Source organism: Nansenia antarctica (assembly GCF_963989245.1).
Source record: "Nansenia antarctica genome assembly, chromosome: 2".
In the NCBI taxonomy this organism is placed as follows: domain Eukaryota; kingdom Metazoa; phylum Chordata; class Actinopteri; order Argentiniformes; family Microstomatidae; genus Nansenia; species Nansenia antarctica.
In genome coordinates, this window is record NC_137675.1 from 85,615,498 (window position 1) to 85,637,401 (window position 21,904).

Consider the following 21,904-nt stretch of genomic DNA (forward strand, 5'->3'; position numbering starts at 1 on the left):
CTGAGCCATGCCAGCTGCAGTAACACTGACCTCCACCGCGGTGCAACACAGGTGCATCCACGACGTTCGTCCCTGACCCATCCGCATCCCTGCCCGCGTTAGTCGCAGAAGCTGCATTGGGTCGGTTTGTGAGAAAAGATTACATTTTGTGAAGTTTCGCTGCATTTTGTTACATTTTATATTGCTCTTGCCGTTTTTGCGCACCACTGAGGTACTTTCGCTTGCTCATTTTTCTGCAGGGTCTTGTGTCTCGCTGCCTAAAAAAAAATCTAATAAAAAAGTTTGTATTGTAGTGCCGAGAGACAGGTGTCGTAGGCGGCGTATCAAATGACACGTTTACATGAACGATTGTCAACAACACACTCAAGCAGTAAGTAGAACTGAATAAACAACTCGGGTACCACGCACTTAACTGTCCGTGCGGAACAATACTACCAACCCATAGTTCCGTGGGTGAATTATGTCAACCCACCACAGTATCCAATGTTAGGGGGCCCCCAGTGGCTGTGGCTGCCCCCCCCCCGCGTGCGGTGCGTCGCTTGCGGGCCCGTCCCCTACGCCACTGCTACCAGTCCAGTTTCAACATCGCATGCGCACACACACGCACGCACACACACTTTCTCTCTCTCTCACTCCCTTTCTCTCTCTCTCTCCCTCTTGCCATTCTGCGTGAAAATTATACATTTTCGCTCTTTTGCCCTCTGCCACGTTGACGTTGGTGCTTTGCTTTCTGCTTCGTCAGTTTAGCGGACTTTGATTGATTGATTTTTTGGGGATGTGTTGAAGAGGCTGACAGGATGATAGGAGCGCAGGCAGAGGGACACATGATACACATTTAAATAAAGATTTTTAAAAATAAACTTTTTTTTCTACACTAGTTGCGATCCACTAGGCACCTGTGGTCTAGAATGATTTCACTACAACCACAACCACATGTACAATTAATTTTAATAAAAAGTACAATCCATTGAAAACTTTCCATCTCAGCGACATACGTACAGATCTTTAATTAGCATCACCACAAAAACCTGCCTGTGGTTGTTAGTGTTATAATCCTCATCCAAGTATGGCTATGGCTTACCTCAATCCCTCACGCTCCTTTGGCAACATAATCAATTAGCTTCAACAGAAATTGAGACGCAAAAATGCACTTTGTTATCATATATCAAAACAGCAACTGAAAAAAGGCATCAAAATAAAAGCAACTCAACAGCAGAGAAAAGGGATAGTCCAGACACAGGAAGTAGGCCTCATGGGGAAGTCAAGTTGAGGAGTAACTGGGATATCCTGAGAGAACAATAACCACAAAACTGAAATGCACATGACCTTTTAAACCATAAAGGGGACAGGGGGGCAGTACAGCCATGGAACTACTACTGGAGGAATCATGTTTCAAAACCATTCAATAAGACTGTACATTGTGCATTTCATCACCAATTCATTCAGCATTGTACTTTGCATTGCGAGTCTATCCTACTCGTCGCAACACATGTTTGATTGTAAAGCGCACACCTCACACAGAACAGCAACGTTTATTCTCTTTTTTTTTTCTTTTTCTTTTTCGAATAGCTATGAAAAAAAGGTAAGGCAAGATGCTTGACACAGAGACCAGGCGGCTGTGACCGGAGATGTGACCTCTGACCTCTGTTCAGTCCTTGGGCTTGTTGACGTTCATTATGATGTTGTAGTGTCCCCCCCCCCTCCATTCGTTCGCTGTCTCAGGTATCTTCTGTCAGCTCTGCGGGACAGTTGCCACGGCGCTGTGAGTCCGCTTGGAGACGAGGGTCTCTGTCTGTGGCTCTCACGCTGGGAGACTCAACTTCTTTCCTTTCAGTACTGAGGGTGAGATAATAATAATAATACATTAGACTTATGTAGCGCTTTTCTAGACACTCAAAGACACTTTACAAACTGAAAACAATCTGCAATTACACCTAGATTTCGGGTGGAGAAGCAAGTACTAAGACACTATTATCAGGCATGAAAATGGGTCGGGGTGAAAAAGGTGAGAAGGATACGAGACCCGGAACCTGCTAGGCGGTCCCGGCGGAACGTTTTTTTTGTGGAAAAATTAGCTTCCATGTGCTCATATCTGATTTCTTTTAGATTTACTCTAGTGGTGGTCACATGCAGAATTACAAGATTGCAAAAAAGTATGAATGTAGGTCACCTATTTTGGATTCAAAACGGCGAATTTCGCCGAAAGGTGAGCGATTATCATGCCTGTATTATACACATTTATATATTTTTACAGTATTATTATAGTATTATAACGCCACTGACCTCATGTCTTTTAGCTTGCTTTTATAGTTGTTTTTATTTTCTTAAGATTGTTGTCTTTATTTGCACTTGACACCACGGACCTCATAGTCTCTTAGCTTGTTTTATAGCATTTTTGCTTTTTAATTGTCTAGTGTGTAATATTTGTGATATGTTATATGTGTATATGTTTGTGAATATGTGAATATGTTTTCTGTTTTTGCACCTTCAGAAGAACCACTACAATTTCATTGTATAGGCAACTGTACAAGGACAATAAAGTCTATTCTATTCTATCTAAACACCATCTAATCTGTGCAAATAGGGGCATAGTGCAAAAAGATGATGATGTAGACATAGTGCATGGTATGACAGTATCTGGTATTACAGTGAGTATAGTAAATTAATGTAAAGTCGGGGCGGCAGGTAGTCTAGAGGTCAGAGAGGCCGGCTAGCAATCAGAAGGTCGCTGGTTCGATCCCCGCCTCAGGAGGGAGCCGGATGTGAGTTGGTGACTGGAGGGTTGCTGGCATCATATCTAAGGTGCATCATATCTACCACTGCCGTTGTGCCCTTGAGCAAGGAAGCTTAACCCCTGCTTATTGCTCTTGCTGACTTAAACAAGGTTTATACAGGAATCTTGAGGTTAATTTCAATACCTTTCTAAGACTTTTTAAAGACCTTGTCAATATTTTTCCAGACCTCACCGCCACTTCGAGCTGTAACCGTTTACATCAGTGACACCTTTAACTTAACAGTTTTAGTTTGCAATAGACTAGACAACTATCATACAACAGAATTTCCGGTTCATCTTTGTTTTTTAATAAAACTAATACATTCACAAACTTTTACTAAACGTTTTTAGGACTCAAACTCTTTGGACAGAGTCTAATTCAGAAAAATACCTACAAAATTCAAGACCTCATAAAATCGTGCTAAGACTTTTTAATACTTATTAAGGGTCTTGATTTTCCCAAAATTGATTTCTCTCTCTTTTCCTAACCCCCCCACTCACCTTTGGTAACATAAAGGTAGAAGAAGTCGCAGTAGAGGATGGTCTGGACCACGCCGGCCACCACGGCGATCAGGTCGAAGAACCCCTCGAAGTAGAACCTCCAGATCCAGTTGATGAGGTAGAGGGCCCGGTAGAGCCCCAGGAAGAACAGGTAGTGGGTGGTGATGGTCTCCGCCTCGCCCGTCTTACTGATCATGAAGAGCTGGGGCAGGATGGCCAGCGACTCCAGGTAGATGGAGAAGGTCCACAGGACCTGATGGAGAGGAGGGAGAAAGGGAGGGATGGATGGAGGGAGAGAGAGAGAGCGGGGGAAGAGAGAGAGCCGAGAGAGCGAGAGCAGAGAGAGAGTGGGGGGGGGAGAGCAGAGAGAGCGGAGAGAGATATAGAGAGGAGGGAGAGAGAGCAGAGAGAGAGGAGGGAGAGAGAGCAGAGAGAGATTGAGAGAGAGATAGAGAGGAGGGAGAGAGAGAGAGAGAGAGGGAGAGAGAGCAGAGAGAGATTGAGAGAGAGATAGAGAGGAGGGAGAGAGAGCAGAGAGAGATTGAGAGAGAGAGAGAGAGAGAGAGAGAGAGGGAGAGAGCAAGAGCAGAGAGAGAGAGGAGGGAGAGAGAGCAGAGAGAGCAGAGAGAGAGAGCGGAGAGAGAGAGAGTTAATGAAAAGGTCCTCTTTGGTCTAGATCTACAAATATATATACCATACATTAAGCCAGGGGTCTCCAACCTTTCTTCGTCCGAGAGCTACTTTGAAAATGTTTTAAGTGGCCGAGAGCTACTCATATCTTATTACTTACATTCATTCTCATAACGTATCAATACACTCAGAGATTCTTCACTAGCATGCTGTTTCAATGTCAACGTGTAAGCTCACTATAATAGTAGCAGTGTATTCTGTATCCATATATCAATGTATCACATCACCTCCATTCACTATCAAAAGCTTATAATTGTATGGTCCACATGTGTGTAATAAGTGCATTCACCTTTAATAGTCTTTTCAGTCAGAAAACATTAGTATTTTTTTCTTCTTTTGTCTCTTTCAAAAAAATGTGTGCATGTGTGTAATAATTACAGTTAGGTTAGTTGGATACACTCCAGCATTCACTCATTCCTACACTTGAGATGACTGTCACTGCATGGAGTCTACAAGAGTTGTGTATGCTGGAGTGTATCCACTTAGGTTCACTCTTATAGAGTAATTTAAATGCTCATCTGTCAGTCTTGTTCAGAAGTAGTAGATTTCATTACATTCATATCAGAAAAATCTGATTCTCAAAGGCATGTAGAGCCAAATAAAGCAAATACTTTCAGGGCTGCTTGGTGAATATTCTTATAGTTGCTTGGGTCTACCAGGCTCCAGAAATGTTGTGAATGTAGCTGGACATTATTCTGGAGCTTTATAACCTCCATCTCCATTTCTCCAGGCTTGACACTGAACAGTTCAGCTATCTGCTCTCAGTGTTTCCGTTGGTTGCTGCCTTGGGGGGGGTGGCATGGACTGTGGCATATGTGGTCTTCACTACCTGTCTACTTTCTCACCTGGTTCTTGCTCTCTCTCTCTCTCTCTGGTGTGCCGACACCATCCTGCTCTCTCTCCTTCTCTCCCTCTCTATCCTCCTCTCTCCCTCTTTTGCTGTCAACCAAAAGGCAAACATAACAACCAGAGTATGTATAATTTAATAAGAGGTATAAATTGATCCATATCAATTCATAACATAATTCGAATTGAATATTGGGTTGCTGAAAAATAATATCTATAGAAAACAGACATTTTCAATGAGTGAGGGTTTGTTCCAATGCTTCAATCCACTGTCCATGTACTGTAAATATACCATTATGGTATTACCATAAAGCCCAATTCTAGCAGAATAAGAAAGATTGTATATCTACTTTAAGTAAAATAATAAAGTGCCTCCAGTTAGCTCTTTAGCTGGCAAGTGTGCAGCAGACTAGCTCATCTCATCACCTCTGAGCTAGAGCTAGTTCTTTCACACTATTCACACCATGCACCGCTGGACTGGCCATACAATCTTTCTGCCCGCTGGCAGATGGGCCGCGCTAGTTTTGGGCCGGTCGGGCCGCCTGACCCCCCCCCCCCCCCCCCCCAAAAAAAAAAAAAAAAAAACGCGGCCCAAAATAGCGCGGAATCAAGCGGCGGCCCCCGTTTTTACTAACACATGGGCTGGCCCAATCACATGCTTAGGCCCTGCTGTCCATCGGCCCCCTCCCCCACTCTGATCCCTCGGCCGACAACCCAAGTGCAGTGTCATGTGTTCGTAGATAAGATGTGATATTTGATATTTTTGTATTTAAAATGTTAATAAATAATTGTACTACTTAACAGTATTAGAATGTTAATAAATAATTGTAATTATTCCTATGACTGCCGAGCTTTTTGTTATACAACTACTTAACCCTTGTGTGATGTTCACTTTTTGGACCCTTTCGTAGTGTTCGGGTCCAGTTGACCCGGGACATCATTGGGGTTTTAAAAGCACTTGTCTTGACACGGTGCTCCTAGTCCCAAGGGTGACCCATACAAGGGGGTATACTCAGGGCGCAAGAAAGCCCCAAAATAGCCCATAATATTAAACAAACAGGTACTGTACCCAATAATGCACAATAGGTACTGTGTACACATTCAAAAGTGCATATATTTTGTTCTAGTGGATTTAGGGGGCTGCCCTTTGGAGAGGCTGGAGCAGAGGATGCTTAGTAACAACCCACAAAGTGTCAGACCCCTGGGAATAGGTGGGGCCGAACGACAGCATGATGAGTAGAAGCATTTTTACGCACATGATGCCCCTAACTTTGAAAATGCAAAATCCACTATAATAAAGACCTGGGTGTCATAAATCATACTTATCTAGGAAAAATGTTAATGAAAAAATGTTTTCATTGCTGTTTATTATTTTGAATTTATATTCTCAATTGAATTTCACATTTATCTAATTATAATCAAAGCTGTAAAGAAAATACAGGTGATGAACAAGAATAGAAATGAAAGAACCAAACTAAGATTGTTTTTGCCAATAGCTATGAAATACATCTCTCAAAAATGTCTGCAAATGCTGAATCACAAAACACGAACGGAATGTACACTGTTTTCACTGTCACTGTCGAAATACAGTATTATGTCTGAAAAATCCCAAATAATTCTGAAATACCACTGGCTACAATTGTGTGTGCATGGTTATGCCTGTCTACACAACACATGAAGCACAGAATGTGACAGTGTGTGTACCTCAAATGTACTTTTTGCAGTTGCTGCATACGTTCTGTACAGTGCAAGAAAATGTAAAAATGTTTACAATGTTGCACTTCAAAGGGTAAAAAGTGTGAGAGCAGACGGCTTCTTGGCACGGGAAAGCTAGAGCAGAGGTGTGTGAGTGAGTGAGTGAGTGAGTGTCAGTGTGAGTGTGAGTATGTTTCTGTGTCTCTGTGCATCCGGGCCTAAATGACCCGAAGATCTTATGAAGGACATAAATGTGTTGGGGTATTGTAGGATGTGTAAAACATTTTTTTTTTCACTTTTACATGTTTTTCATAGAAAATAAGCCAAGGCCATGGAGTTTCATATTGATCAAATGTATTCTTGTACCATTTCTCACCAAGTAAAAATGTAAAACGGGTCCGGTTGACCCGAACACCACACAAGGGTTAACAGTATTGAGTATGGGTATTGTTTGCTCAGCACAGCAGCCATGTCTCATCACCGTGGAGTACGTTAACAGTGAGTGAGTACACTGGTTCACACTTGCATTGGTATACTTTGCTGTCCATGTCACTTACTCCGCTCTATAGGGGGTTTTACAAATGGTATATTCAACAGACTGCCAGCATGTTGATCGGCGGTGTCGGACCGATTGTGTTGGGCCGGTCTGAGCCACATGGCAGGGCCTAATTTTTGTCCCAGTCCAGCCCTGACACCATGGAACTATAATCAGACACTAGTCACAATAATAACAGCCTTTCTCTGTCAGAACACTCAGCAAGTATATTTGCTAACGTTTCAACTTGCTTACTTTTATCTGCAGACATCTCACCCTGCAAAAACTCTTGTGTCTCGCGCGCGCACACTTGCGCAAAAAGTATATATTCTCCAGCGCTGGTACAGCGCGAAGCGAAGTGTGGAGATAGGTCTGGCTATGCGAGACTACTGGCAGACTAATGCTACCAACGAGCTCATGGGCTTGCCACTCGCTGTATAAGCTACACACTGCCTTGCTAACACCGAACTCTGCTTTAGCTCAGTAGTAGTAGTCTTCGCTACAACGTATCACATGACGACGTGTTGACAGACGGTAGCAATTTGATTGACAGCTGATATCATTTTTCTGTGTTGGAGGGGGTGGGGACATCAGTAAGGGATTGAAATTGGAAAAGGTTTCCAGGGTGAATTTATTTGTTGTCGTTTTTTGGGGGAAGGCAGCATCTTTTTTACCAGTAGCTCGCGAGCGACGTGTTGGAGACCCGTGTTTTAAAGGGACCTTCATGGTAAATAGCGCTATTTTTAGAACTTGCCCTACGGGCGACTCAGGTGGTCTCTGCGGGCGACCAGGTGCCCGCGGGCACCGTGTTGGCTACCCCTGCGATTAAGCCAACACTTAAGGAGATTAAGTGAGCATTCTGACTGCTAACTGATAACTGTTCCTTTCAAAACAACAACAACCTCTTGTAAACCCACTTGAGAATAACAACAACAACAACAAAAACATTGTAAATTATAAATGTCACTTTGACTCATAAAACTAAGTATGCAGTGTTTCGTTTTGACGCCTCTCTACCTCTAGAGGAGAGAACTCGTGGTTGACCAGGAAAGCGAGGCCCCCTACTGGCACCACCAGGAACTCCACGCGGAAAGAGTCATGGTTGCCATCATAGGTGGCTTTGAACTTCATCATGATCAGGTAGACCGTGGCGTAGGAGCACGCGACGTAGATCACCTGCAGGACAGAGGAGAGATGGGGGGAGAAAGGGGGGAGAGGGGAGAGCAGACATGTTAACCCTTTACTCCCCTATGATCCTCAGGCAGGGCTCTTCTTAAGAAGTTTCAATGTTACAAAGTGCTTTACGAATAGATAAAACATATAATAATAATAATTATTATTATTATTATTATTATTATTATTATTATAATTATAATATTAATACATTAGACTTATATAGCACTTTTCTAGACACTCAAAGACGCTTTACAAACGATCTAGTAGTAATAATAAGAGAGAGGGGGGAATTCAAGCACTTTCAATGACCCATGTCTATTTTCAAAAACTTTTAAGATCTTGATTTTTTTTTCTCAAATTCACAAACTTTCAAGGATTTCAAGGACCCGTGGGAACCCTGAATGACGGTTGGAGCAGTTTGTAAAGTGTCTTTGAGTGTCTAGAAAAGTGCTATATAAGTCTAATGTATTATTATTATAAGTGCAGTCCATTTACCATTTACCACACAGCCCTCCCCTCACCTTCATGCAGCTGTTGTAGAAGGAGAAGAAGGAGGTGAAGAGGTCCAGGTAGCGCGTGGTGAAGACCAGGGCAAACAGGATCTGACTCTTCCCGGAGATGCCTGAAAAAGATTGGGAAAAGACAGGTTTTTTTACAACAGCTCTGGGGAGGGAGTACCAGCTCAGAGGCCTTGCGGTTAGAGTCAGGGGTGCAAACTGGTGATGGCCCAAAAAGGTGCCACTTTTTTTTGCACTGAGACAATTATCAATGAGCGGATAACTTTTTTGTTGATGGGGGGAGGGGATAGCGCTAGCGCTAATGGTGGTCTCAGCGACGGCCCTAACCGTAACACCCGCATAATTATGTTGAAAACAGGTTGCTTACTGTCACTGTGTCCTCCACACTGTCTAGAATTGTACCTAGCTGCATGAAGCTAAACGTTATTTCAACAGCAGCGGAGTTTAGCAGACAGGAAGATTAGTTCGAAGAATAGCCATCTTGTGACTTGGTCCGCCTTGAGATTGGGACGTCGTGACTCGTGAGTTCGATCCCCCTGCCCGAGTCCTACCAAAGACTATAAAAATGGTACCCGATGGCGCCTCCCTGCTTGGCACTCAGCATTAAGAGGTGGATTTGGGGGGGGGGTAAGACCCTGCGACATACCAGCGTCATGTCCAGGGGGTGTACTTGTACATCAAGCCGCCTCATGGCAGCCGCTACGGAAACAGGAGATAGGCTCCCGCCCCCTAAGGGCCGCTAGGCTCGAGAACCATCGGTTCTTAAGGCTACTTACCTACTCTGGGGAAGGAGTATATCTGAGGAGAGGGACAGAAGAGGTCATAATATCGCCTTCAGTCTTAGAGAAAGGGCCTGTGGGAAAAACATTTCCTTACATGGCCTTACGTGTTATACCTCGACTGACAAGCAGACATCAGCTGGAAACGTGCAGAAGTCACACCACTTCTTTCTTTAGAGGGTTTTACTTAAACAAATGTATTTGTTGTGAGTCACTTTGGATAAAGGCTGTCTGCTAAACGGCAGAAATGTAAATATCGGGTAAATAAACGACATCCTTGTTTGACAGGATTCCCGCAGATGTCCCCCAGGCGACAGCAAGCACAAACGTCTCTTGTCCTGTATGAGTCATGACCGCATGCACCAAGTTAAAGACCAACGCAACATAGAATATCCCTTTATTATATCACCAAGAAGCAGTCAAGAGTGAAACGTATGCAAGACTCACCATCACGCTCCCACACTTTTAAAACCGACCTCAAAACCTACCTATTCTCCCATGCAATCAACCTTCCCTACCCCTAACCATCTCCCCTAACCCTGCCCCCTGCCCCCCCCCACCCCTCCTGGACATTGCTGTGTTAAATGTTCCCTGTGCCTGTTCGTTAACTCTGTGTTCTATGTGCTCATGTTATCTGTTGCTTGTTGTTTCTGTGTTTCAATTTTTTCATTCCATATTGTCAGCGTCTTTGAGTCCCGGAAAAGCCACCTGCTGGCGTGGCTTTGTACTAAAATGTGATATCTGCATCATCAATATTGCACAGTACAACATCTCATCTCAGAGGGTCAGCCCAGTCAGCACTATAACACATGCTTCCAAGAGGCACCACTCCCAACTGACCCCCATACGAGAGGTCACTGAGAAAAAAGGGAATGAACCTCAATTGTAGGAAGCATTTCAGCTCATTTGCTGCACGCATTAGGCCTAAGTCCCCTATCTTGACTTCCATGGGTCTGCTTCCTAGAAATGCCACGTTCAGAAGCCAGACCACACAATCAAACGACCTAACCTAAATTGACCAGCAGAGGTCAGGTCAATGACCAGCAGAGGTCAGGTCAATGACCTGCGTCTGAAACACGGCATGGCATTACCACATCAGTGCCAGGCGGTGGAACAACACTGCCAGATCGGTGACGGGCAGACTGCAAGTCTGTGTAGCTGCTGTTGATGCATGGCAAGCATATCAGGCTATTGGCAGTGCTTGCAGGCAGTGCTCAACACTTTTTGGGGGTGGTTGCCAGAGCTTGACAAGCAAAGTACTACAAGCAAGGTACTATTGATTGGCACACCAGGCTGTGCCAGCCTAGGAGACCTACTTGTGTACTAGCATAGCTATAACCTCTGTTTAGCTGGCTAGAAATCAAAGAAGAAACCTGAAGAAATCAAACAGGCCCAAACCCTAAACATATTTAAATCTAAGCTAAAAGGCTTACACCAGTTATGATTCAACACAAACACTTCTATCGATGTCTTTTATCCATTAACTATGGTCTTATTGAATGTTTGATCTATTTCTTGCTTTTATTCATTGTCGTTTTCCTCTTCTTACTATGCTCCTCCTCTTGCTGTCTTTTTTAATGTTGCACTTTGAATTGCCCAGGCTGTAAAATCAATTGCCCAGGAAATGTGCTGTCATACCTGTCAACCCTCCCGTTTTCCCCGGGATTCTCCCGTATTTTACCTTTCTTTCGGAGTTGACTTGTTTCCTCTCTGAGAGCGCCGGAACGCACACTAGGTGCAACGTCATAAAGGGACCAAGTCATTTGATTGGACAAGAGGCATTCCATGAGTGGTGATCAGATTTTCAGAGCGTATTTACGAACGCAGCCTCGGTTATCTCCGTTTTGAAATGATCTCTGGTAGCATTGCTCTTTTCCCATTTACATCATGGTGTCAAGTAATGTATAAAATATCCCTTATTTTCAAATCCCAATGTTGACAGGTATGTGTGCTGTACAAATAAACCTGCCTAATACAGCTAGTCGGCTCAAGCAAGTTGCTAGCTAAGCATTACACACTACAAACTCACAGCAGCCTACACTGGAAGACATAGCCAGCAAGCTATTTGAATGGGGGGTTTTATTCTTCATTGAGGAACTAATAGGTATATATAATAGGTATATAATAGGTAGATATCTGCTTTAGCTACTTACCAGAACACGACCTGGACTTCCATATTTTGAGCAGCAGGATGATGATGGCAGCCAAGTGGGAGAGATCTCCCGTTAACCTGAAGATGTTCATTACTAATGCTTCACAATGTCTCCTTTGATATACTAGACTAGAGAATGACGCGAGACCGCTGTCTCATGCACTTTATTCTGTGTTCTAGTTCTGCTGCAGCTTCTCCCAGCTCTCTGGTGTCGGTGTGTGTTAGTAGACAGACAGCTGAAGACCAGGGGTTGCCAGATGGGATTGTCATTTTCCAGCCTAACCACAGTCTAAAATCCGCTAAATCCACCAAAAACCACCAGCCCAAAACCTATTATTGTCAGAAAACCTCTGATTACTATTGGGCAGGTGCCCATCTCCTGAACCCCTAAACTGTATGTCTGTTGCCAATGATGTTTGTAAAATAAAATTTAAAATTAAAAAAATCACATTGTATGTAGCTACTAGGGTGTGTGTTTTAACTTCACGCATTTTGTAACTTTCTGGCACTGACATTTTGATACCGCCTAAATGCTATTCATCCAGTCCAGCCCGCCCAAATGGGTTTTTTTCCGGCCCAGTGTGATCAAAAGTAGCCCATTCGGCGGCTACCCGCCCCATCTGGCAACTCTGTTGAAGACATGGCGAGCAGGTCGACGTGGAAGGGGGCGTGGAAGGGGGTGAGGGCGGGGAGCGTGGAAGAGGGCGGGGAGCGTGGAAGGGGGCGTGGAAGGGGGTGAGGGTGGGGAGCGTGGAAGGGGGCGTGGAAGGGGGTGAGGGCGGGGAGCGTGGAAGGGGGCATGGAAGGGGGTGAGGGCGGGGAGCGTGGAAGGGGGCGTGGAAGGGGGTGAGGGCGAGGAGCGTGGAAGGGGGCGTGGAAGGGGGTGAGGGCGGGGAGCGTGGAAGGGGGCGTGGAAGGGGGTGAGGGCGGGGAGCGTGGAAGGGGGCGTGGAAGGGGGTGAGGGCGGGGAGCGTGGAAGGGGGTGAGGGCGGGGAGCGTGGAAGGGGGCGTGGAAGGGGGTGGGGGCGGGGAGCGTGGAAGGGGGTGTGGAAGGGGGTGAGGGCGGGGAGCGTGGAAGGGGGCATGGAAGGGGGTGAGGGCGGGGAGCGTGGAAGGGGGCGTGGAAGGGGGTGAGGGCGGGGAGCGTGGAAGGGGGCATGGAAGGGGGTGAGGGCGGGGAGCGTGGAAGGGGGCGTGGAAGGGGGTGAGGGCGGGGAGCGTGGAAGGGGGCGTGGAAGGGGGTGAGGGCGGGGAGCGTGGAAGGGGGCGTGGAAGGGGGTGAGGGCGGGGAGCGTGGAAGGGGGCGTGGAAGGGGGTGAGGGCGGGGAGCGTGGAAGGGGGCGTGGAAGAGGGCGAGGGCGTGGAAGGGGGCATGGAAGGGGGTGAGGGCGGGGAGCGTGGAAGGGGGCGTGGAAGGGGGCGAGGGCGGGGAGCGTGGAAGGGGGCGTGGAAGGGGGTGAGGGCGGGGAGCGTGGAAGGGGGCGTGGAAGGGGGTGAGGGCGGGGAGCGTGGAAGAGGGCGGGGAGGAGAAGTAAAATCACAAATAAAGTTGGGGTCGGATTGGACAGTAAGTATGAGTGACAGCTCTCACTGACCCACGTTATAACTGAAACATGCTCTAGTCTAGACTGTAGTCTATTGGGACAACTTCCTCCTTCACCTTACACATGAAAGGTGTTGGGTGGGGTTCCAATATGTGGTTGAAGCTTCAAGCCTCTTTTAAGACTCTTTGTGGCCTTATTGTCTGTCTGTCTGTCTGTCTGTCTGTCTGCCCCTATGGTGACTGGTGACTATCTGTCTGTCTGGTGTCTGTCTGTCTGTCTGCCTGTCTATCCCTATGGTGACTGACTGTCTGTCTGTCTGTCTGTCTGTCTGTCTGTCTGTCCCTATGGTGACTATGGCTACTGCACATCCACACACACACACACACACACACACACACACACACACACACACACACACACACACACACACGCTCACAAACAGTCAGCATCTGTTTTCCATTCTTTATCTGAATGTAAACATCAGGTGAGGCTAGGCCTGCATCCGTCTGGACATAACCATGTGTGTTTAGGAGCCTCTCATTTCCTGGTACAGGTACACAATGACTGGTTAGAGGACAGGAAGAGAGGGAGAGGGAGAGCGAGAGACGGGGAGAGAGAGGGGGAGAACGAGAGAGGGAGAGGGGGAGAGAGGGGGAGAGAGAGAGGGAGAGCGAGAGAGGGAGAGAGGGGGAGAGCGAGAGGGGGAGAGAGGGGGAGAGCGAGAGAGGGGGAGAGAGAGGGGGAGAGCGAGAGAGGGAGAGAGGGGGAGAGCGAGAGAGGGGGAGAGAGAGGGGGAGAGCGAGAGAGGGAGAGGGGGAGAGAGGGGGTGATCGAGAGAGGGGGAGAGGGAGAGAGGGGGTGAGGGAGAGAGGGAGAAAGGGGGAGAGCGAGAGAGGGCGAGAGGGGGAGAGCGAGAGAGGGAGAGAGGGGGAGATCGAGAGAGGGGGAGAGAGGGAGAGAGTGGGTGATCGAGAGAGGGAGAGAGGGGGAGAGCGAGAGAGGGAGAGGGAGAGAGGGAGAGAGGGGGTGATCGAGAGAGGGGGAGAGCGAAAGAGGGAGAGATCGAGAGAGAGGGAGAGAGGGGGAGAGAGGGAGAGAGGGAGAGAGAGGGAGAGCGAGAGGGAGAGAGAGGGGGAGAGCGAGAGAGGGGGAGAGCGAAAGAGGGAGAGAGGGAGAAAGGGGGAGAGAGGGAGAGAGAGGGAGAGAGGGAGAGATCCAGTGACCGGGGATGGGGAAGAGGTGCTGATAAGGAGAAGAGATGTTTGTTTGTTTACAGGAAGTCAGCATGGTGATGTCAGTCCACCCCAGGTGAGGCTGGCGGAGGTAGAAATCGGAGGATGGGCTCATTGTCATGCACAGATCGTAATGAGGAACAGTATCAAACTCAGAAGACATATTTAAACGAGAGCTGAAAACATCGTCTTTTTAACCTGGCATACAACTACTTCCTACTCTTTTTACTTGTTGGATTATGTTATTGTCTTTTTATTTATTTTATTTAAGTTGTTCTATTTATTATTGTGATATGTTAGTGTTGAACTGTTTATTATTGTGATATGGTTGTGTTGAACTATTTATTATTGTGATCATTTGAAAAACACTTAAAAACAGATGTCATGGGGCGCTTAGGTGGCGTAGCGGGTTAAGCGTCGACCATGTAACCGCAGGGTCTCCGGTTCGATTCCGGCCGGGGACATATCCTGCATGTCATCCCTTCTCTCTCTCTCACCCATCCTTCCTGTCTAAATCTTCACTGTAACTGTCAATAAAAATGAAAAATATGAGTGGGACTGCCCCACTCAGAAAAGAAAAAAAAATACAAAAAAAGACAGACAGATGTCCAAAAATCAACCACCAATGCATTGATTGATTTTTTTTGATTGAAGACTTTATTAGAAGATTTGCAGAAGTAGGTACATGAAAGTACATATTACATACAAGGTCAACTAACAGGATAAAAACCCAAGAAAGCCACTGGCTTATTTCAATTGGGGACCTTGATTGGACATGACCAAAACATATGACCCAAAGTAGCTGGGCTCTGACGACAAGTCAAACACTTGACTTGGGGTCTACAGATGGATATATTTTTGGCCCGTCTTTCATTGGCAAGATGCGTCGCATATCTCTCTGATGCTGCAACAGTCTGGCAACAAACTCACCACTGAGGGAAGTGGTCAACAGGAAGGAAGCGTTACAGAAGTGGACAGCGCTACCTCTTCCATCAACGCCGACAAAACATTACACAATGAGTCATGAGATCATAGCAAGTCTCCGTCTTCAAACACACACACACACACACACACACACACACACACTATATACACAGCCGATATAAGTAGGCGGAAAAGTATAGTCGCTTTTCTTAAATCAGGATGTCAGTTTTCCTCATTGTCATGGTCCTTGTCATCTCAGCAGTAGGTAAGAACAGCAGTTTGGTTATATTCTTCTAAACATATTTAAAACGTATACATCTTCATTTCTGTCACCACAAACATGTTTCATTATCATTATCATCTTTTCTCAATGCTGCTTCAAATGCTCCTGTGATTCTTTGAGTGAAAGTATTTTGATTCCCTTTCTCAGCACAGAGGAATTATTTGAATTTATTAGAATTGGCACTTCTAAGAAAATAGTTTGAGCTGAATCTACTGGGGGGGGACTAAAGACTTGTTATAGACTTGTTATTAACTTGTTATTAACTTGTAACTCTTAAATAACAACTTATAACTTGTTAGAAACGTGTTAGAAACTGTGAGGATAATTCAGAAAAGTGATAGAAAGCATTCACTTTATTAAAAACACCTTAAATGCTATTCACAGTTGTCTTTGACAAAGTACAGCTTCATTCGGCATAACAGCACATAACACAAATGAATAATGATTGTCTACCCATCTGTTATTCCAGACATCATGGGGAACGCCATGAGGAACGCCATGAGGTACGGCTTGGGGAACTGCCTAACATCGGTTCACCAGCCAGACGAGAGAATGTGGGAGGACAGGGGGCAGCCGGTCACCCTGCTCTGCAACGTCACACACCACTGCGCGGCCTCCGTCACCCACGAGGTCCTCTGGTTTATCTTCGACGACGACTCCCACCACCAACTGAGCGTCCCGTCTGCCAAATACAGACTTGACCAAAACGACCTGACCATCCAGTCCATCCAGACCAACGACAGCGGGGTGTACTACTGTGCTGCTGTGCTGAACAACGTCATGACGCAGGCACCGCTGATAGGACAGGGCACCACCCTGGTGGTGAGAGGTAAGGCACAGGAGATTGATTGATTGAAAACTTTATTAGAAGATTTGCAGGAGTAGGTACATGAAAGTACATATTACATACAAGGTCAACTAACAGGATAAAAACCCAAGAAAGCCACTGGCTTATTTCAATTGGGGTCCTTGATTCTCAATTCATCGTTAAGACGGTACAGTAGTGGGAAGTAAAGTCATGGGACAGTGAGTGGCTCTCCCTTTGGCTGTCCATTACGAAATGTTCAACTAAACATTTGAATTCAACTATGAGGTTAAAGTAGAGTAGGTTCTCAGCTTTTATTTAAAGGTGTGTGTGTACATGTATTTGTGTACAATGTACAAAATACACCCCAGGCCATGGTGATAGACCACTGGACCACCCAATACAAAATCACAATAATAAGTAAAGTAAATAAGTTAAATAAGTAATACTACAATCATTAATGAAGTAATAAAGTGTAGGAAGTATCTGTACCTTTTATTCTCTGGCCATTGATGGAGCAGAGCCGTTGTGATGGTTTGTCTCTGTGTTCTCAGGGGAGGGGATGCAGGTGGTGTGGCATGCTCTGCTGTGGTCTCTGTTTGTCCTGCTGGCCTTCTACAGCCTGATAGTGCTGCTGCTCATCTTCTTTAAGAAGGTAGGTTACTCTGAATATTTCATATAAACATGGATTGAAAGTATGTTTCTTCAACACTGGTTTTCGACCCATGCAATAACAATCACACTACTATCATCATCATTATCATCATCACTTTTTTATTTCTTTTTGGTTTCTTTTTATGTTACTACTCAATCTTTTCAGTTTGTAAAGCGTCTTTGAGTGTCTAGAAAAGCGTTATATAAGTCTAATGTATTATTATTATTATTATTAGTATTATTATTATTATTATTATTATTATCATCATCATCATCAAACACCAACTGTATCAAGTTTGGAGCCATACCTGTCCTCTATGATATAGACCAGCGTTCAAATTGTGAGAACACGTTTGGTCTCCCTGTAATAGTGGTTTAACTACTTACACTGGATATTCTAACCTTTAACCTTTAACCTCTAACCTCACTCTACACCAGACAGGACAGGAGATCAACCTCTGCAGAGGAACATGGAAGACAGGTAGAAAGGTGAGGTCTCATATGTTGTACTGTCTCTCTGTTCATGCTAGCGTAAAAAAAGGCTTGAATGGTGGCCTAGGGGGTCCAGTGGTCTAACACCGCGGCCTGGGGTGGTCCAGTGGTCTAGCACCGTGGCCTGGGGTGGTCCAGTGGTCTAGCACCATGGCCTGCGGTGGTCCAGTGGTCTAGCACCATGGCCTGCGGTGGTCCAGTGGTCTAGTACCAGTACCGTGGCCTGGGGTGGTCCAGTGGTCTAGCACCATGGCCTGCGGTGGTCCAGTGGTCTAGCACCATGGCCTGGGGTGGTCCAGTGGTCTAGTACCAGTACCATGGCCTGGGGTGGTCCAGTGGTCTAGCACCATGGCCTGGGGTGGTCCAGTGGTCTAGCACCATGGCCTGGGGTGGTCCAGTGGTCTAGCATCATGGCCTGGGGTGGTCCAGTGGTCTAGCACCATGGCCTGGGGTGGTCCAGTGGTCTAGCACCATGGCCTGGGGTGGTCCAGTGGTCTAGCACCATGGCCTGGGGTGGTCCTGTGGTCTAGTACCAGTACCATGGCCTGGGGTGGTCCAGTGATCTAGCACCATGGTCTGGGGTGGTCCAGTGGTCTAGTACCAGTACCATGGCCTGGGGTGGTCCAGTGGTCTAGCACCATGGCCTGGGGTGGTCCAGTGGTCTAGCACCCTGGCCTGGGGTGGTCCAGTGGTCTAGCACCATGGCCTGGGGTGGTCCAGTGGTCTAGCACCATGGTCTGGGGTGGTCCAGTGGTCTAGCACCATGGCCTGGGGTGGTCCAGTGGTCTAGCACCATGGCCTGGGGTGGTCCAGTGGTCTAGCACCATGGCCTGGGGTGGTCCAGTGGTCTAGCACCATGGCCTGGGGTGGTCCAGTGGTCTAACACCATGGCCTGGGGTGGTCCAGTGGTCTAGCACCATGGCCTGGGGTGGTCCTGTGGTCTAGCACCATTCCTGTCTTTCTCCACCACAAAAAATAACTTGAAGGTTCAGTTTTATAAATCTGGGAAACCCCGTGCACTGAAAATGAGGAAGATCTAGTAGTTTCCGCACCACTGGTTCACACTGGGATACAAATGTTTTTTCAGTAAATTACCTAGTTGTTACAAACACCCAGCACTCAAGTTGTAAAAGAAAATCGGGGGGATGGTGGATTTTATCATATGGGGACAATTTTAGCATCCCCACAGCGTCAGTGACTTCAGTGTCAGTGACTTGGTAAACATGTCATTGCTTGTGTGCGTGCCCCCTCCCTCGCCCACAGTATTTTACTCAATATGTGCGAAACTAAATGTTGAAATAGCAGTAATACCACGTTCATTGATGAAATGGCATAAGGGATGGACAGGGGGGATGGCAGTTTTAGAAGGGGGATGATTTTGACTGTTTTTATTTCAGGGGCATCCCCCCTCATCCCCCCTCATCTCGAGTGCTGCAAACACCCAGTCTCACAATATTGCAATTGAAAAAGTTTCCACTGGAGAAAGGCAACATGGGAAAAATCTATCTAATCTCAGTTTTTTTTCCGTTCCGGTTCTTTACCAGATATTGTAACAAGTGTACAAACTGTCGTCCTGTCTCTTGCAGAACAACTCAACCAAAAGAGAACAATTCCGCGCAGTTGTGCAAGAGCTGTACGGCAAGAGGAAGTTACGAAGTAACCCGAAGAAACCCAACCACAATGACAAGGTACATGACCGGACCAACGGTCACGTGCCTTCTAACTGTGACCAATTCTGTGAAAGCGAGGACTGGACTCAAAAAGCATTTCGTTTGACATTTACATTTTTGACATTTAGCAGACGCCTTATTCCAAAGCGACTTACAATCAATACATTTGACTAAGCAAGTGAATCATCAATCCACCAGTCGTAGCAGGAAGAGTAATCTAGCTCAGGCCCGGGGCCATTGGCAGTGACAGTGATCACTGTCAAAGGAGAATTTCTGTCACTGTGTGACAGACAATAAAGCTATCTTGAATCTTGATAGAAGGAAAAGTTATTTTTTATATTTTATATATAGACACTAGAGAACAGAGAAACAGTACAAGGGGGTCAATAGAAGTCTTGGGGGACACAGTAAAGGGGAAAAGCGGATGTGTCAGGAGAGACACAGTGCTGGGGGGTAGTAGATGTCTCAGGAGACACAGTGCTGGGGGGTAGTAGATGTCTCAGGAGACACAGTGCTGGGGGGTAGTAGATGTCTCAGGAGACACAGTGCTGGGGGGTAGTAGATGTCTCAGGAGACACAGTGCTGGGGGGGTAGTAGATGTCTCAGGAGACGCAGTGCTGGGGGGTAGTAGATGTCTCAGGAGACACAGTGCTGGGGGGTAGTAGATGTCTCAGGAGACACAGTGCTGGGGGGTAGTAGATGTCTCAGGAGACACAGTGCTGGGGGGTAGTAGATGTCTCAGGAGACACAGTGCTGGGGGGGTAGTAGATGTCTCAGGAGACACCGTGCTGGGGGGTAGTAGATGTCTCAGGAGACGCAGTGCTGGGGGGTAGTAGATGTCTCAGGAGACGCAGTGCTGGGGGGTAGTAGATGTCTCAGGAGGAGCAGTTAAGGTGTAACCTGAAGAGACATTTTACTACATCACATATGGCTGTATGTGCTGTGCGCGACCAATACAACTTGATTGGACGTGATTTAAATGCAAACTACTTACTCATATGTTGTGTTATGATATCTCCATCCAACCCTGTTAGAAACCCATGGGTCAGTCGTGTCATTCAGGTTTACCCCTGGACCCTAATCAACTCAATTACAATCCTCTTGCAGGTTGAAAGTCCCCACTCAAATCTTCCGGATGACGACATCTACCAAAATCTTTGACGTGTGTCAATCGAAAGAGGGACGGGAAAAGGACTACTTCCCCAAACGGACGGGATATGGTGTTGGGCCATTTGGAGCTGTGCAACACGCTAATGTGGACTGGAGAGAGCTGAGAAAAAAAGGGCTATGTGCCGAAACAGGAGGGCCACTGTTTTTCAGCCATTGTTTTTAGGCCATTCTAAGCTGTGTAAAGTTTCAACCGTTGCTATGTGAACTGAGAAAGAGACAGAGAAGAACAGAGAAAGACAGTTGAGCAAAGCAGCTGTGTGCTACGGGGCTAAGTGCTGATAGGCTCTTGTTGTGAGTTCAAACTGTGGTCTTAGTTTGACCAATAAGAGAGGCTAGGGGTGGGACTCAGTGGAACATGTCTACTGTGGTTATGCTTAGCAGTGTTGCTTAGCAATAAGGCCCTATTAAAGGCCCTATCCAGAAGCAACCCATAACCTTTACTTACTCCCAGAGATTTCATGTAGAATTTTCACCCTAATGCTTGTACAGTACCTAGCATTTTTTTCCATTCAATCCTTACAGATTAAGATACCTGTAGGGTGACTTCAGGTAATCGGGGACATTATTCAGGTAATGTGGAACACCGAGGCTGCAGTGTGTCCAGTAGGAAGAAGCTAAACCAATGGAGTGAGACTACAATGACAGGAGCCAATAGTAAAAGCCCTGTTGACTAGATATTGTTAGAACAGGAAGTAAACACACTGGAGTTTAGGTGTCTCACATTACCCAATGTCCCAAATGACCAGAACCCACCCTACCTAACTGGGCCTGTCATTCAAGTTAGTTTTAGTAATTTAATAATTTAAGAATGTCACTTTATTGTCCAAAAACAACCCCTGGCTCTTAAGCCCTAGGAGTGCAGTCTAGAGCGCAAACAGTCGTATTACTCCTGAATAACTTAAATGACTTAACAATGCCCGGTTGGGTACAGGTGTCTCAGTTTCTGTCAAAGGCTTTTCTGTCATTTACAAAAGGAGCATGTTTTTGTATGTAGACTTGTTTAATTAAAATAAACAGTATCAAAAAAGACTCATAGAAAACATTCCCCATCATACATCAAAGAACTTGATCAGAAAAATGTAATTGCACACCACATGTATTAAGACAAAGGCACAATGGTCCGATGATATTCGCGTGGATCATATACTGCATATAATTCAAAGTAAAAAAGAAGGAAATCTCAATATTTTACATTCATTTTGCTTCTCCCAAGCCAGGGAGTTTTTGCACTGCAACCTAATATGATCAGTCAGACTTGGGTTAAGATAGCCTAGTATCTTACTATTGGTCTACAGTACTGTTTCACAGTAACTATCATCTTATACAGTGCATCATCGAGTAATAATCTTGTCTACTTTTCATCTCCTCCTTCACATGTAGACATTCCGATTTCACCTTCCAGTTGTTCCAGTCAAAATATTCTGTATATTCAGTCTACAGTGTATCTGTTACGGTACATGTGGGA

The 21,904-nt window shown here is 46.0% G+C and overlaps 1 protein-coding gene across 1 annotated transcript; it reads right to left on the minus strand.

Annotated features, from left to right (window-relative positions):
- Nucleotides 1-948: 948 nt before the first annotated feature.
- LOC308151147 (ER lumen protein-retaining receptor 2-like) lies at nt 949-11,876 on the minus strand. The gene is made up of 5 exons (XM_080523969.1): nt 11,667-11,876; nt 8,738-8,838; nt 8,058-8,216; nt 3,275-3,527; nt 949-1,836 (listed from the first exon to the last, which is right to left on the minus strand). Exons 1-5 carry the CDS (start codon nt 11,755-11,757, stop codon nt 1,802-1,804), a joined length of 639 nt encoding a protein of 212 aa, XP_080380095.1. The 5' UTR covers nt 11,758-11,876; the 3' UTR covers nt 949-1,801.
- Nucleotides 11,877-21,904: the final 10,028 nt, after the last annotated feature.

Bases quoted from the DNA above. Each gene is read 5' to 3' on its own strand.
- LOC308151147 (XM_080523969.1), bottom strand. From the start codon at position 11,757: ATGAACATCTTCAGGTTAACGGGAGATCTCTCCCACTTGGCTGCCATC. The intron at 8,217-8,737 runs GTGAGGGGAGGG...TCTGTCCTGCAG, and splicing joins TCTACAACAGCTGCATGAAG to GTGATCTACGTCGCGTGCTC. The intron at 1,837-3,274 runs GTGAGTGGGGGG...TCTCACCCTCAG, and splicing joins CTACCTTTATGTTACCAAAG to TACTGAAAGGAAAGAAGTTG.